Source organism: Chelonia mydas, chromosome 4 (assembly GCF_015237465.2).
Source record: "Chelonia mydas isolate rCheMyd1 chromosome 4, rCheMyd1.pri.v2, whole genome shotgun sequence".
In the NCBI taxonomy this organism is placed as follows: Eukaryota; Metazoa; Chordata; order Testudines; family Cheloniidae; genus Chelonia; species Chelonia mydas.
Genome location: NC_057852.1, coordinates 88,333,946 through 88,349,348, shown reverse-complemented (window position 1 = coordinate 88,349,348; position 15,403 = coordinate 88,333,946). Strand labels below are relative to the sequence as shown.

The 15,403-nt window shown below is 41.3% G+C and overlaps 1 protein-coding gene and 1 long non-coding RNA gene across 3 annotated transcripts in view; one reads left to right on the top strand and one right to left on the bottom strand.

Moving 5' to 3' along the window:
• The window catches only part of LONRF1 (LON peptidase N-terminal domain and ring finger 1), a 27,653-nt gene extending 19,446 nt beyond the window's left edge, over positions 1-8,207 (bottom strand). The window contains exons 1-2 of one of the 2 annotated variants that reach the window (XR_006290781.1): positions 7,195-8,083; positions 2,444-2,562 (exon numbers count right to left, since the gene is read on the bottom strand). Coding sequence is in view for 1 of the 2 variants with exons in the window: in XM_037897703.2 (XP_037753631.1) it covers positions 2,444-2,562; positions 7,195-7,816 (741 nt within the window). In the remaining variant the exon portion in view is untranslated. Of the gene's footprint in view, positions 1-2,443; positions 2,563-7,194 lie in introns of both variants that reach the window. The other variant, XM_037897703.2, reaches the window with a different exon arrangement.
• On the top strand, positions 8,174-15,403 carry LOC122465750. The gene is made up of 2 exons (XR_006290782.1): positions 8,174-8,608; positions 14,758-15,403. It is a non-coding gene; the product is annotated as an uncharacterized LOC122465750 (long non-coding RNA).

The following is a 15,403-nucleotide window of genomic DNA, read 5'->3' as shown; positions in this document are numbered from 1 at the left end:
ACTACTCCAAGTATTATTTAATGTTTAAATGCTTTAATGAGAAAAAATGTTATGCAAGTGCTTATACTTTCACACTAAGTGCAGAACTCTAAAGTGAGACATTTGCAGATATAATTCAATTTTCATTCAAATCTCCACACTAAGTTAATTACTGCATATACAAACAGCACATTTTCCCAGAAAGATCCTGCCTTTAAGTGATTACAGCTACCTGCACCACATCCGGAGTCATCCACAATTCCCAAGCAATGAATTTAAGCTGAGTTAAATTTGTATATATTTACATTTTCAAGTGTTTTCCCTTAAGTGAACAATAATCTCTTAAAAAAAAAAAAAAGAGGAAAGCCTGGAAATTCAAAATTAAGGTAACATTTAAAATTCGATAGCATGAAAACACATATTGGAGAATCAAAAATCTTTCACCCTACGTAATTATCACACCTCGCATGTGAGCTGAGGGCACTGCTGGTCTTTCATGAAGTTTCTGATAACTTTAAGACAAGAAATATCTTAATTTTTTTAATTCACAAGACAAATTCAATTGCACCAATAGCTGTTGAACATTTTCCCCCTACAGGAACTGAAAGACATACTGAAGAAACACCAACATAAAAAAAAAAAAATCATACTTCCATCTGAAAAAAAACAAAAAATGCTGCTTTTGTTACAGCCACCAAAGAATACAGAAAAGCACTTTGTTTTTAGTTTGTTTACGTTGTGCATTTGATTCCATTTTGTGTAGTCAATTTCATTATTTCTTTTGTATAGTCATTTTTCCTCTTTTTGCAAGTCTTTTATATAGCAGGAGAGAGAAAAAACATTTAAAAAACAGGATACTGTGCCTATAAGGCCACAAAAACTGCCAGGGGGCCTCAGGGGCAGGGGTAACACTACAGTAGTTTATGGACATGATTAGATTTCCAGTTAATGGTGTCCCTCTTTTTAGCTCCACCATGGAGATTTTTTGCAAGGCTTCACCATTCTCAAACTGCTCTGTCAGAAATTCAAGCAAAGCTAACAAACCATAGGGACCCCATCCTTTCCAAATTCTTCCAACCCATGTATTGCCTTGCCCACCCCCTTCTCTTTCACCCCATCACAGTCACGCAAATATGCCAAGACCAAATTTTAAACAAATCCAGACTTACAAAAAACTGTTTTAGAATCAAAACTGCAACAACAAAATCATGAGCAAGATGTTTCAGAAGTGAAAACCACCTCAACTTCCGACTGTCTTGCCTCCCAAATGCCTCATCCAAGTTTCTTTTTAAAAAAAAAAAAAAAAGACAGCATAGAGCAGAAGTCTGACATTTCAGGCAGCTTAGTTAGGTTTTGCCAGACTACAGGGCATGTCAAAACCGAGCCTGTAACAGCAAGTTAGTTTCAAACTTAATATAAATAGACAACACTATTTTATTAGTAATAACAAAATGGTAATAGAATTTCTCTGGTTTGAAAGCAAACATCTTTAGTCTTGTCCAGGAGTTCCCAAACATTTCACTAAGATGACTCATCAACTGCATTTTGTCTTTCCATGACCCACCATTACATATAGCACGCACAGTGCAGGCACCACAACCCTAATCCCAACCTGGTGCAGAGGTAAGGGGGAACTGGAGACCAAGCCTGCCACATACTCATCTCGAAACAGTGGCAGCAGCTCCTGTCCATGACAGAAGAGTAGCTGGGCCAAACCTGACTGAGTGATACTGCAACCTGGTGCATGGGTTTGCAGCAGCCCTAAGGTTTGGCCTGGCCATTCCTGTAATGGACAGAGGGGTGGTCAGAGTAATCCTAAGTGGCACTGAGGTCCCAATGACCATGCACCAGGTCACAACGCCCAGCCCTGAGGGATGGAAGCCACCACAGTGGGGTCAGAGAGAGAGATAGGCTTACTCTCCAACACCCTCCTGCCCCACAAGTTCCTCTCAAGGCCTGAAGAAATTTAGGTTTGCCTAAGCCAGGGCTCAGTGATGAGTTAAATAGCACGGGATGTGGCAACGCACCTAGAACCTTCCTGTGACTCACTGGTGGATTGGAACTAATCCTCCCCCCGGTCTATTTAATATAAAAGAACAAAAATTTATCCATAATTTTTTAATATTCGCATAGCATCAAGGTACTTCACTGTCAAAAAAAAGATGGACAAGAGGTTCCCTCCACCCTGAAGAGTTTAAAATCAAAATGGATAAAAATGTAAACAAGGATGCAGAAAAGCAATATTTTGCACATCTCATCGACTCACAGATTTAAGGGTGGGTTGTTTGTTTGTTTGTTTTTTTTTAAATCAACCGTTTAGACAACACTGATTTGAAAGTTTAAATAAGTAAGAGTAACCAGGTCAGCCAACTTATTTTGATGCCATTTGAACATAATTTAGCATTAATTATATTGTCGACAAATTCAGATTTTAAAAAACCACACAGATTGTAAACCAACTTACCTCTGGCCAATTTGACATTTTAGAGATGATAAAATTTAGTTCTTCTATGGCTGTTTTAAACTCTTGGAGGCCAGCATATGATTCAGCTCGGTAAACTCTTAACATCAAGTCACTGGGATCTGAAAACAAGACATTTTTAGTTAAATACATATACACGTTTTGACTTAATTAAAAAAGTTACACATACCTATAAGATGACAAAATCCACAAGCATACGAGACTATTTTTTTTAAAAAATGCAATGCTTCCCTAAATTGAACGTATTTAAAAACAATGTTTGCATCAAATGATTTGCAAAATATTTGGCACCTCCCTTAAATCTTAAAGATAGCAAATTCTAATGTACTTACACAATCTTAGGTTTTAATCAAAAAAAAAAAAGTAGATAAAACTACTTATTAGTTACAAAAATGAAAAGGTAATATTTGAAGCCTACTTAAGATGCCCAAACAAATAAGTTTTCTAATATACTTAACATAGACAGTCTAACTATCTGCAAGTTAGTTTTGCATTCACATGTACATTACATTTTGTTTAGACTTTTTTTTAATTTCTCACCTCTGCCCTGAGAAAAGTAAAATCATTTTAGTTCAAAGCACTTATGCCTCTTATAAAAAGTCTAATTTACTTTCATCTTTTCTGCTGTAACAAGTAAGTTAACATTTCACTCTGCCTAGGCCAGGAAGTTAGATTGATCAATTTTACTGTAATTCTCAAGCACTACTGTGTGTCAGGATTCAAAGCGTTATAGAGAAACAGTCTCAAGGAATAGGAGACTATAAAAAACCACAAGCATTGGTAGGGGCTTGGCAACAGGTATAGGACCTGAAATTACTTAACTTTTTGTTTTTTATTGACTAGATTCTGAATCGACAATGTCCCTTAAATAAAAATGTATTTTGAATTTTAAATGTCAGAACGTTTCTATTAATATTATGGTTTTGCCAGTCCTCTTGTTTGCCTGACTTTTTAAAGAAGATGATAAACTGAAGCCTAACCTGAATCGATAGTGTCCTTTTAACACACTGTACACACCAATTCCCTTTCCAAAAAAGGATAGGATAGTTGTTTTGAGTGGAGTTATACAAAATGATGGGCCAAGATTTAAAGGGTCTTAATCAGGCCTTTAAGGCCTCTACTTGGCAAAATATGTACATTAGCTTTACACATGCGAGTAATCCAGTTTACTTTAGTGGACCTTCTCCCATTGTAAAGTTACTTTTGTGCAAAAATGTTTTCAAAATCAGGGCCTAAATTTGCATGTGCAATTTTGTAAGCATAATCTAAATGCTACGTTACATTATATGCAGTGCTGCTGTAGCAGTGTTGGGCCCCAGATATTAGAGAGACAAGGTGGGTGAGGTATGTATTTTATAGGTCCAATTTGTATTGGTGAGAAAGACATGCTTTCAAGCTTACACAGAGATCTTCAGGTTTGGGAAACATACCCAGAGTGCCACAGCTAAATACAAAGTGGCTAAATACAAAGAGGAACAGATTGTTTAGCATAAGTAGTTACATATTTCAAGGGACCATTTGAGGTGAAGTGACCCATTAACATGTTATCAGCCACTAACTACCCAATATGCATATGCATATAGCAGGCATAAATCCTATTTGCAAATGGGAGTGACTGTGCTTGCCAAATCTGCAAGGTGTTTTTAAGTGTTTGTTGCAGCACTGCAATGCTTAAAGAAATACTGTCAGGTCAGCTTTGGCCCCAACTTTAGGTTAAGCCTATGCTTTTATAAAAACTAAAAATATATCCATGCAACATCTAGATTGCGAACATCAAACCTATTCTATTACAAATTACGGAAGTGAGACTACTACTAGCCAGTTTAACTGTTCAAACAAAGATACCAAAAAATAAATAAGGCAGCATAAACTGTAAAAAATACATTTGTATGCGAAAACTTTCAGTTTCACCAAATTAAAGTGTTATTCAGGAGGGAATCAAATAAGTGTTTATTTTCATAACTTATTATGGTATTTCAGATATGCTAAAAGAAAGATATGAAATTCAAATCATACTATTTATGATTACAGTATAAATTTACTAAATGGTGGAGTTGCACCTATATTAGTTATATGGGAGGTAGGAGGTACATGCTATCCTAAAAGACTCAAGACGCCTTCATTCTGATTTTTAAGCTGACAGCATCCCTTTAATGACTTCTACTTAACTTCATTTCAACTTAATCGGCGTAAGAACTACGCATCCCCACATTTGTGAAGAGTTAGGGGGCAAACTTCCATGTTTATAATTAATTCACGTTCCCAAATAATAGGAGAAAGTTATTAAAAGCAGTTGTCTGAATAAGGGTTTGTTCTTTTACAACTCATCTTCTCTTTTAACCTGATTAAAGCGGAGTTTATGGCATTAAGTTCAATTTCAGGGCAACAGATTTATGTCAATCAGATTTTGGACTGTATATCTGGGTAAAGTAGAACTAAGATGGGCTGACAAGGAGAAAAGCTTCTTTAAAACACATCTGAACCAAGGGAATTATTTTTAAAAAGAGTAAGCTAATATTGTTTCCCTCTCTCTCAAACTCTGAGCCTTTTGTGAGAATTCCTCTATGTTACAGGAGGAAAGAAAAACCTTGTCAAGCCAATAGCTCAGAATATATACTAACAGAATCATGTATCTGCCTTAGTTACTTTACAGCAAATGTTTGGTAAGAACACACTCACAGATCAATGAATTTAAAGGTCCCTAAGTATGTATGACATCTATTATAGATTTATACAGTTCTCTTACACACCTCTAAAACATCAGAACTACCACACTGAGTAACAACTTTATTGTACGCTTAGTCAGTACTTGGAATGCTGAGTTTTTAGGGCTACACAAAAGGAAAAGACAAACAATGTACGGAGGACAGTGGACTGAGTAAATCTCTAAATCTGCAATCTAATATTTGCATGAATAATCTGCATAAGAAAACTATGGATAAATATTAAGATTGAAAGCTATATTTTCAGGTTTTACCTGCCATTTGTTAAACCCAAACCTAAATGTAAACTTGGTACAACAATGTAATGAAAAAAAACTTCATTCATATACACCTCAAGTATTATGACAGTCAGAACCATTAGCAAGGCGCACGGGGGGAGGGAGAGATCCCTTGGGTTCTTAATGTCTAACCAGAAAAATCTATTTCCTCCTTCTTCTTCCTCCTCAAAATTCCTAAACTATAAAGTGGTGTGTGTCTTCCATATAAATGTTTATAATCACAGAGACCCATTTACAAACCAAAAGCCATTTAGATTTTACTTTGTTTGTTTGATTCCCTTCTGTGTGTGTGCCACAATGCTAAATTCTAGATCATTAAAATAAAATACTTAATTCTTAAGAAGTTCCTAGTTTAAAAATAAATCACTCAACACTTCACACTTCTTTGGCTGCATTGACACAGGATGCTACAACTGTGCTAAAAAATAATTCAGGACACTGCTACAATCAAAATAGTTCACAGTCACAAATATTATGCTACCAAGAGATGACTGAAATATTCTGTAACACTCCTGTTTAAGATTTGATTTTGACAACAGTTTATGAAATTGCATCTAACATTTCTCCCTGGTATGTATCAGAAAAGAGACTTGTGTCAAATGAATCTGTTTAGCTTGATATCTGAACTTCTCCCCCCCTGCAGCTGGCAATTCCATAAATGCAGCACCCAAGTATTAAAAGTCAAGTGTTAAAAAGGTATCATTTCTAAATGTACCAGACTAAGTTTCTGAACAAACTCAGTGAAAATAAGACACCAGCACTTAACCAAATTCAGTCTTCCAAACTGGAACGAAGCCATCATAAGAGGGAACCTGGCACTGTTTCTGTCTAGGTGTTTGTATCTTTCTCATCACTATGGTGTCAAAATGCTTGGGTGAACTACACTAACCTCACTGATACAGTGACCACGTATGAGTCTGTACAGAACCAAGAATGCTGTCAGTGCTCAATAAATAATAATCCAAGCACACCCTTTCACCTCCCCCCTTGACCTCTCTAGCAACAGTGTATTATAAAACTCCTTCCACACCCATCTGTGATGTCACTAGCATTACATAACCTGTCCCCCTCCATGCCCCCTCTACTTATGCAACTAGGCCTGGCCTGCTGGGAATTGTCTCAGTGACACACTTGAGAGGCTGGGAAAACAGATCTCTCTTTGGAAACAAGGCAAATACAACAGGCATGGTTTTAAGAGACCGTATCACCGTCCAACAAGGTCTATCTCGGAGACACGGCAAAAGCGGTCCTGGGAAAAGGTCTGCAGTAGAGAGGCAGCGTGCCCTACTCCACAAATACCCCTCACGTGTATCTGCTCACCAGCCAGCCCTCACGCAGCCCCACAATCGGGTCTCTCGCTGCTCATTCCCGTAGTAAGTTAGTGACATTAGAAAAGTCAACTCTTGGAGCTCTAGCAAACTTCAGACTTATTTCAAATGGCTGCCTACCCCTGCCAGCTTCCCCTCATGATTTCGGAAGCTTATTTCATTCCCGGCTTCGACTCGCACCCGACTGAGCGCTGAGGGGAGGAGAGGGGCACAGTGGAGATGAAGGGACCGGAGATTGACGAGAACACTCCGCTCCCTGCGGCACACCCGGGGAGCCAAGTCTCTGCCCCTCGCGCCAACGGTCACTAAACCGAAGAAGGTTCCCTCCCCGCCGGGTGCAGACTGGGGGCCCGTGCCAGGGCCCAGCGCGCAAGCCGAGCTCGGCCTCCCCCGCTGCCCATTACCTGCTCGCAAGGCCTGGCTGGCGGCGCTCAGGCTCTCTCGGAAGCGCCCCTGGCTCAGTAGCTCCCCCAGCCGGTTGCCGGTCCTCGCCCTCTCACACTCGGCTGGGAACCACTTCTCCGCCAACTGGCTGAGGATGACGCTGGTCCGGAGCTGGGCGGCGGGGCCGCCCCCGGCCAGCGGCAGCAGCAGGTCCCGGCACAGGCGGCAGCGGGAGCGCAGCTCCCCCCGGAGGCAGCGGCGGCAGTAACTGTGCCCGCACCGAGCGGTCACCGGCTCGCCCAAGAAGCCCCGGCAGCCGCAGCAGGTCAGGGGCCCTGCGACCGCGCCGCCTCCCTCCTCCCGGGCCCCCTGGTCCCGGCTCCAGTCCAGCCCCTGTCGGAGGCGGTAGTTCAGCACCAGACAGTCCACAAGGGTCTCGAGACGGCGGGGTCCCGCAGGCGGCCCGAGGCGCAGTGCCGCCGAGTAAGTCTCCAGCGCTTCCTTCAGGTGGTTCCCCAGGGCCAGCAGCTCCCCGCGCTGCAGCAGCCGCTCCTGCTCCCCTTCGGGCTCCCCTCGGGGCCAGCCGCTGCCCCCTGGCTCCGGGGACCCCTCCGAGCTCACACCCACCGACGACGACGCCATCCTGCTGCTAGCTCCCACCCTGCTCCGCTCGCCGCCCGGATCCCAGAGGGGGGTGTGGCGCTCCTCGCGGCGCGGCGCGGCTGTAGCCTGGCTCTGCTGTGCGCACGGCTCTGAGGCACTCGCGACGGGGGGAGTAGACACTTCAGCGGGTGACGGGCGCAGCACGCGCGCGCTCTATAGCAGAAGCTTCGCAGAGCGGTTGTTAGACCGTAACCCCCTTTCAAACATCGCCGCAGACCCGCCGCTGGCTTACATAAAAAGCTGCGTCACCTGACCACAGCGGGCACTCCCCATAGGCTGAGAGGCACGGCGTGGGGGAGGGGGCGGAGGAGATTACAAAACACAGCTCGACGCTCCCCGCGTGCCATGGCTCAGTGAGGAGAGGGCGGGGCTTAGAGGCGCGGGGGAGCCGTGGGAGGAGCCCGACGGCGTGGTGGGCAGGGCCTAGGGGAATGGGAGGAGACTCGATGCGTGTGAGGCGTTGGCAGTCAGGGAGCTCGTTCAGGTCAGCGTGGCTGGAGCGGCAAGGAGGGGAGCTGGCCGGGACCCAGTGCGCAAGAGGCTCCAGCAGACAGGCAAGCAGAGAAGAAACAGCCCAGTGGTGTTAAAAATGCTGGAGCCTCTGTGCTCTACAGCGCCCCCCGTTATGACAGAACCTGCCCCCCCACCCCGCTCCCGCAGCCAAACACACACGTGCACTTTTTTCAAATAGCTTTTAAACATTGCCTGTGTCTGACTCGGGCTTTCATGAGATCAAGACGCTTCTTTGAGCCTGCGCTGAGTGATCAGCAGGTACCAAACTGCCCCTGGGCGGTGCTCAGTGGGTCACTGTAACCTACAGCATTTCAGCTGGGGTTGAAGGCTATTTATTATTTATGTTACTGTACAACCTAGGAGCCCCTCTCATGAACCAGAATCCTGCTCTGCTAGGCCCTATCCTGTTAGGAGCTGGGTGAAATTAGGGGGTGAGTTAAAACCCCATTGAGATTGAAAGGTCACACTTATCAATGAACATAACTGTAAGCATAAGCCCCCACCTCAGATGAAAGGCGTGTGCAGGAGATTTTGGTGGAGTAGCTCTTTGGGTAGGTGGTGGGGAGAACAGGGGGGAAGGGAGGACAGGTAAGAACAGAGAGAGAAGCAGGAAAGCCAAGCAATAGGTTATGATCCTAGAAAAAGCTGGAGTGAGTGTGTTTGGGTCTGTTAACTGAAGAGGCTTGGGGCTGTAAGCTAAATACTTGCTCCATTTATGCCTCCTGCATTGGGGAAAGCAATTCTACATTCTTTATAAATAAATGCAGTTGCATCAAAAATACTTGACTCCTTCAAGGTCTACTTCTAAATGAAGCATCCTCGGGATTCTCAACTTTGAGTTGCTGCTCAGGTAAAGAGGGATAACAACTGTGTTAGCAGTGGGATTTAGTTTCCAAGGAGAGAGATTGTGAGCTGTTAAGCAAGATAGAACAAATAATGGAGGTGCTTGCAGGAATCAAAAATGGGCAGCAGGATGTAAAACAATACTTAACACAGGAGCTGGACCCTTCACAAAAGAATTTGGTGTAAGACCTGGAAGTTTCACAAACGTAACTAAAGTAGCATCTGGAGGATTCCCAGTTCAAATAATGCAAAAGCCTCATATCTTCAAGGGGTAAAATACTCTCTGGGAGACTTATTGGCTCAATTCAACTAAAATGAATGGGTGGTAAGTGGGACAGAAAGGAATGTTTCTAGCAGCCAATTTACAGGTCCCAGCTCTTTCCGTCCTGCAGAACTTACCCCCAGAAAAGAGACTGCTTATCCAGACCTGATACAGGCCCTTAGCATGCAGTTTTGAGCTAGCCTGGCAGAGCTAAGAGCTAGAAGGAGAGGCATTTGGCAATGGACCAGTTTATAGATGCACAGCTGGAGTTACAGATCAAGATCAGCAAAAGAGACCAGAGACTGTGGAATTTGCCACAGAACTTGAATCTTTCCTTGCAGTAGTTCACCAGAAGAGGAAGCAACTACTATTGAGGAAGATGGAAACTGATCAGCATTATTCCTGGAAGTACGGTTCTGTGTCTAATATGTATGATAAAGAGTGGATTCTAATCTGGTTCATGAGCTTACTGAACAAATCAAACAGATACATTTGGTTTGTTTAAAAAAAAAGGGGGGGTGGGAATTGCTCTTTTGTATTATTGCCAAACAGTTCAGTTAAGTGGTGATAATATGAAAAGAGTAGCCACAAAGAAGGATTGCTAAAAATTGAAGGCAGACCAAGACAGTTGAAGGTATCTAGCAAAAGCTTCTGTCCCAGTTCAGGAAAATGGGGAACACCACACAGAAGAGGCAAAGCTTGATGGAGATATAAGTATGAGACCTGATGTTTTTGTTTAGATCTGGGCAGTTAAATAATAATCGGAGTTTGGCTATTGATTGTAGAATAGAATCTATGATGTGTATGGGAATAGTTGAAACAGGCTCAAATGTAAGTTATTAGATCAGACATGCTAAAAAGGCTAAGGAATAGGGGATCCAAAATTGAACTGCCTAATTAGTCTCAAGTGGAGACTGACTGGGGCAAGGGTACCTATTCAAAAACTGGGAAAATGGGGTTTGAAGATTGGACCTCTAAAATTTGAGCAAGAAGTTTTGTGTGGCTGAAAGAATGAATGAGCTAATAATTTGCTTGGATTTCCCTACGGCTAGTAACTGTGTAATCAATTCCAGGAAAAGTGTCATACAAATTTAGTCTGTGAAAATTCCTTTGAAAATATGGCTGTGACATTCCCCAAGGTTCAATCAGGAGTGTTGAACAGCTGTGCCCCCTTAATTCTCTAGCTTGGGATACCTCTTACACTGCTTTGCTGCTGAACAGCCACCTCTCCAGGTTCTGCTTTCACACAGCCTCCGGCATGTAACTTGCTCCCAGCCACACAATATTGAGTGCTACTAGCTAGCCACTCATAAATTACTTATAGGGTGACACCAACATGTTCTTAGTCCTAGCCTTGACCCCAGAAATGTGTATATTATATTGCACAGTCCCCCCATCCCCCCCACAGTGTAAGCTCATAGTCTGTCATTTAAACAAAAGAAAACAATAATGCACCAACTTTGTTATCCCAATTGGAGTTTCCCCATACTTTAATCTATATACACACTGGTTAAGATAAAACAATAAAATAAGTTTATTAACTACAGAAAGGTAGATTTTAAGTGACTACAAGTGATAATGTATAAAAGTCAAGATTGGTTACAAAACAAAATAAAAAGATAACACAAGATAATTCCTAAACTTTAACAAGCTAATAGGATTTAAAGCAAGTATCTTTCTCTCACCAGAAGTTGTAATAGTTCACAGACTGGATTTCCTTTCAGCCAGGGACCTCTCCCCCAGTTCAGAGTCCTTCAAGTGTTTGTTGATGTCATGAGCAGAGATATGGGAGAAGGAGAGGTGAGGTGGAGGCCACTGTTTTGCGTACATACACCCCTATATGAGGATTACCCCTATAATTGGCCCATGGAGCAACGAACCGCGGCCACTGGGAACCGCAATCGGCTGAACCTGCACACGCAGCAGGTAAACAAACCAGTCCGGCCCACCAGGGGCTTTCCCTGCACAAGCAGTGGAACAAGTTTGGGAACCACTGGACTAGTCACATTGGGAGCTAATGGAAAGGGTATTATGTGGTATTCACCCCTCTGCCTGTCTATTACTCCTAGATGATTGATATCCTGGTGCATGGTAAAACATTTAAGCAGGAACTAAAACTTTTATAAGTGGTCTGTGATAAACTGAAGGTGGCCAATTTGAAACTGAACTCAAAGAAATGTGAATTGTTCCAAAACAGATAGTCTACCTTTAAGAAACACAATTAGTGAGAAGGGAGTTTTCACTGAGAACAAGAAAACTGAGGCTGTGCAGAGCTGACCAACTCCCCAGATGTGCAGAGTTTTACAGGGCTCTACTTCTATTATAGAAGGTTCATTGCTGGGTTTGCCAATACTGCAAAACAATTGCATCGGTTGGGTGAGAAAGCAGAACCATTTTAGTGGTCAGCAAATTACTCCTGGGGAATTCTCCACCCTGCTAGGGGTGCAGAATTCATACCTTCCACAGATTTCTAGTGGCTCATAAGTGCTATGATATGAATGATTAATAAAATAATAAAAAAATCTAATTCTAGTATATGGGTAGATGTTTGCAACACCTTTTGGGGGAAAATAGCAAATTCTAGCAAATTTAAACATACTGTACATATCAGTAGAAATTTCAAGCATTCCTATTATATTTTTGAACATATGCATAATGCTCACATTTCCTTCTATAAGATATGCACTGTGTATTAAATGACAGTCCATAATAATAAGGAACTTGCTTTATGGGAGACAGAATATAGAAATATTAAATAGAAACTTGTTTTACTGAAAGTTTTCAGTGACTTATGTAAAGTAAATTGTTATCTTGTGAGGCAGTGTGTTGCATAATGCAATCAAGGGCATTTAATGTCAACTAGCACAGATGACAGTTTTTGATTCTAGTTCCCTTATATAAGCATATTTACATCCTAAATATAATAACTCGTACAAATCTATAGAGAAGTAAGCTTAAGAGTGTTATGCAAAGAGGTGAAAGCAAGGAAGTACTGCAATATGTACAGATATGTTACTCTAACACACTGATGAGAGCTAAGCACAAGGGATGAATTCAGAAGTAAACGGAGTGTCAGTCTTAACTTCACGCTATTTTGCTTTTGTTTTTTTGTGTCATACCTTAAACTTTATTTTGCTTCCTTTTGGGACAGTAGTTTTTAATGACTCATTCAGGTGAAGTAGAGCACATAAATATATATATGATGGAATTTTAAAGTATTTCTTTTGGCCTGATAAATTGCAGTAGCCATTTTGGAGCCAGTGTGAACTATTGTATAAATATGTATAACAAAGTGTTCAAAATATGCATTGTTGACTCAGTAAGTTGTAATGGGTTGGTTGAGCTTTATACAGTTGATTTTTGTAATAAATATTTTAAATACTGTAATTTCCATCAAGAAGATTGGGACACTCTCAAGGATTTCAGTTAAATAACATTTTGGGTAGCATGGGGCAAACTGGCTTTTTTAGCCCTAAAATGGAACCTTGTATAAAAAATTTCTGAGCTTGCTCAAACTTGGTGGATTTGAATTTGCCATGCTAAAGTAAAATCTCATGTAGACATTTGAATCAGGATATTGCGATGTTGCATTGTGAGGTAAATGTCACCATATCCTGTTTTGTCATGCCCTGGAAGTCTACAGTCAGAGAGTTTGAGGGTGTAGAAGAAGAGAAAAAAATGGGCTGGCTGCTTCTCTGCAGACATTAAAGAAGAAACACCTCTCCAATCTGCTCTTTATCATTTTGTGTGCTTGGGATGGACTTATAGAGCAGGGGTTGTTCTGGGCTGGTGTCACAGCACAGTGCAATTTTTATTGTGGTACAAACATCATCACTAAGGTTGAGTTTTATAACTATAATCCAAACAGCTTCAGATTTATTCACTCCATGCTATATAATTAATGTCCTTCAAAAGGAAACTGAACCCATGTTACTCAAAGCAAGATACTGACATTATTGAAAAAGAGAATCATTACTTCTCATGAATTAAGATAAATATTTGTATTGTGATAGTACCCAGAAGCTATGTTAGGATTGGAGTCCTATTGTGATTAGCACTGTACAAACTTGGGCCTCATCTTGAACAGCAGAGAGAGGCAAATCCTGACCACAGCAAGCTCAACTATAAGTAGCTCTTGCAAAGTGAACCTCAGAGTCTTCAGTCTAATAGACATGCTTTTTCTGTTTAGGGAAAGATCAAGGCCTAAACATGGAATATTTGCTTTAAGGCCTAGATAAATAGATATCCCCAAAGGTGGATGTTTTAATTGCAGCATTGCTACAACATTTGCTACAGTGACACTGCTATATAATATGGTTTTAAAAATAACATTGTTTATGAGGTAGGAAAATATATTCTGTTACTGGAACAAAATTACTTTCCATTACATATTATTGCTTATGTAACTCAATATGTATTGAGTCAGTATTAAGCAACAATTGCCAAGTAAGGTGGATAAACTACTTGTTCTTACTTTTGTAATGCAAAATGTAAAGAATGCATGATTTATTCCACCACAAGAGCAATAACGCTATAAAAAAGCTTGGCTCGTAACAGGGTTGCCATTCACAGAGCAACCCCTTGGGGCCTCAGGTTACTCTGCTGCACTCTGCCTCTGTTTCTCCCCTACTTCAGGGCCCCTTGAGAATTACACACAGACTTCTTGGTTAACACCATCTGTTCCTGGGGCTGGTTTAATGACAGAAACAATTTTTAATGCTCAGTGTCCCAAAATAAAGTCCATTACCACACAGGATTGGCTAGCCCCAGAGTCACCAGCCCTTAAGGGGTGAGCTACCCTGTTACAGGACTACATTGGATGTGATTTGTCCTTCCTCCCCCTGGTGTAATATTAGCTTTTTTCAGTTTTACAAGGTTCCTTTCAGATAATTTGATTTTTGTTCTGAGTTTGTGAAACTCAGGAAAAACAACCAACAAATACTCAACCTCTGTTTCATAAGGGAAAAAAATGGGTAGAAAACTCTTGTACTTTTCTTTCTGTCTCTGAAGTGTTAGAGTCCAGACCAGAAAACTTGAACTCAGTGAAGTAGCCTTTACTAACCCAGTGAAGTCAATTCAACTACACAGGTAAGTAAAGACTACTTGGGTAGATGAATAAGGATTGGCAGGATCAGGCCCTAAGTTTTTCTTATTCATTTATACACATTTCAAAGAGGATCCCATAACTTTTATCCAGTCCTTGGGATACATGCATTTATTTACAGTAATGCATTTTTTCTTTGTCTATAGTTACTGAGTATTTGAAAATCTAATTTGATGTTAACTTTTTTTTTTTTTTAAGGATTTTGCTTGAGTCCAGGCCAACAGACTTTACATCAGCTCCAAATCCTCTTTTTTTACACAGTTCCAAAACATATGTGGGGAAAAAGTGCACTCATATTGATTGCCTCTGACAAATATTTCAACATTCTTTATTTGTTCTGTTCATTCTTCATGGAGTTAAATATACTGTTAAAGTAACTAAATTATAACTATATAGGTGTATATGTGTGGCTTTAATTTGGAATGAGCTATAAAACAGGTTGTAGGGGTAAGGTTGCGGAAGATTGGCGAGGAGCTAAGTGGTGGACTGAGTATGTGACTGGATATAAGCGGAGGATGCAAGCAGTTTCAATGAACTTTATCTGACAGACCCTGCCAAAAGATATTGTAGCATAGCTCAGCATATTTTTGCCTGTAAACAAGTCAGTTTATATAATAAGCATAAATCATACATGTAAGAATGTAACCGGCTGTTGATCCCATGTAACCCCGAGATAAGCGTGGAGAATATAGCGCCACAGAGGACTCCCCCCCGGTGGAGTCCTGACTGGTCAGCTATCCCGAAAGGCCAGAGTCCCTAGCAGCCCCTCCGCGTGTCCTAGGGGCTTCCCACGCAGATTGGAGCGTAAGTTCTTCCTTCCTTCAATAAAGCATAGTTTACTATT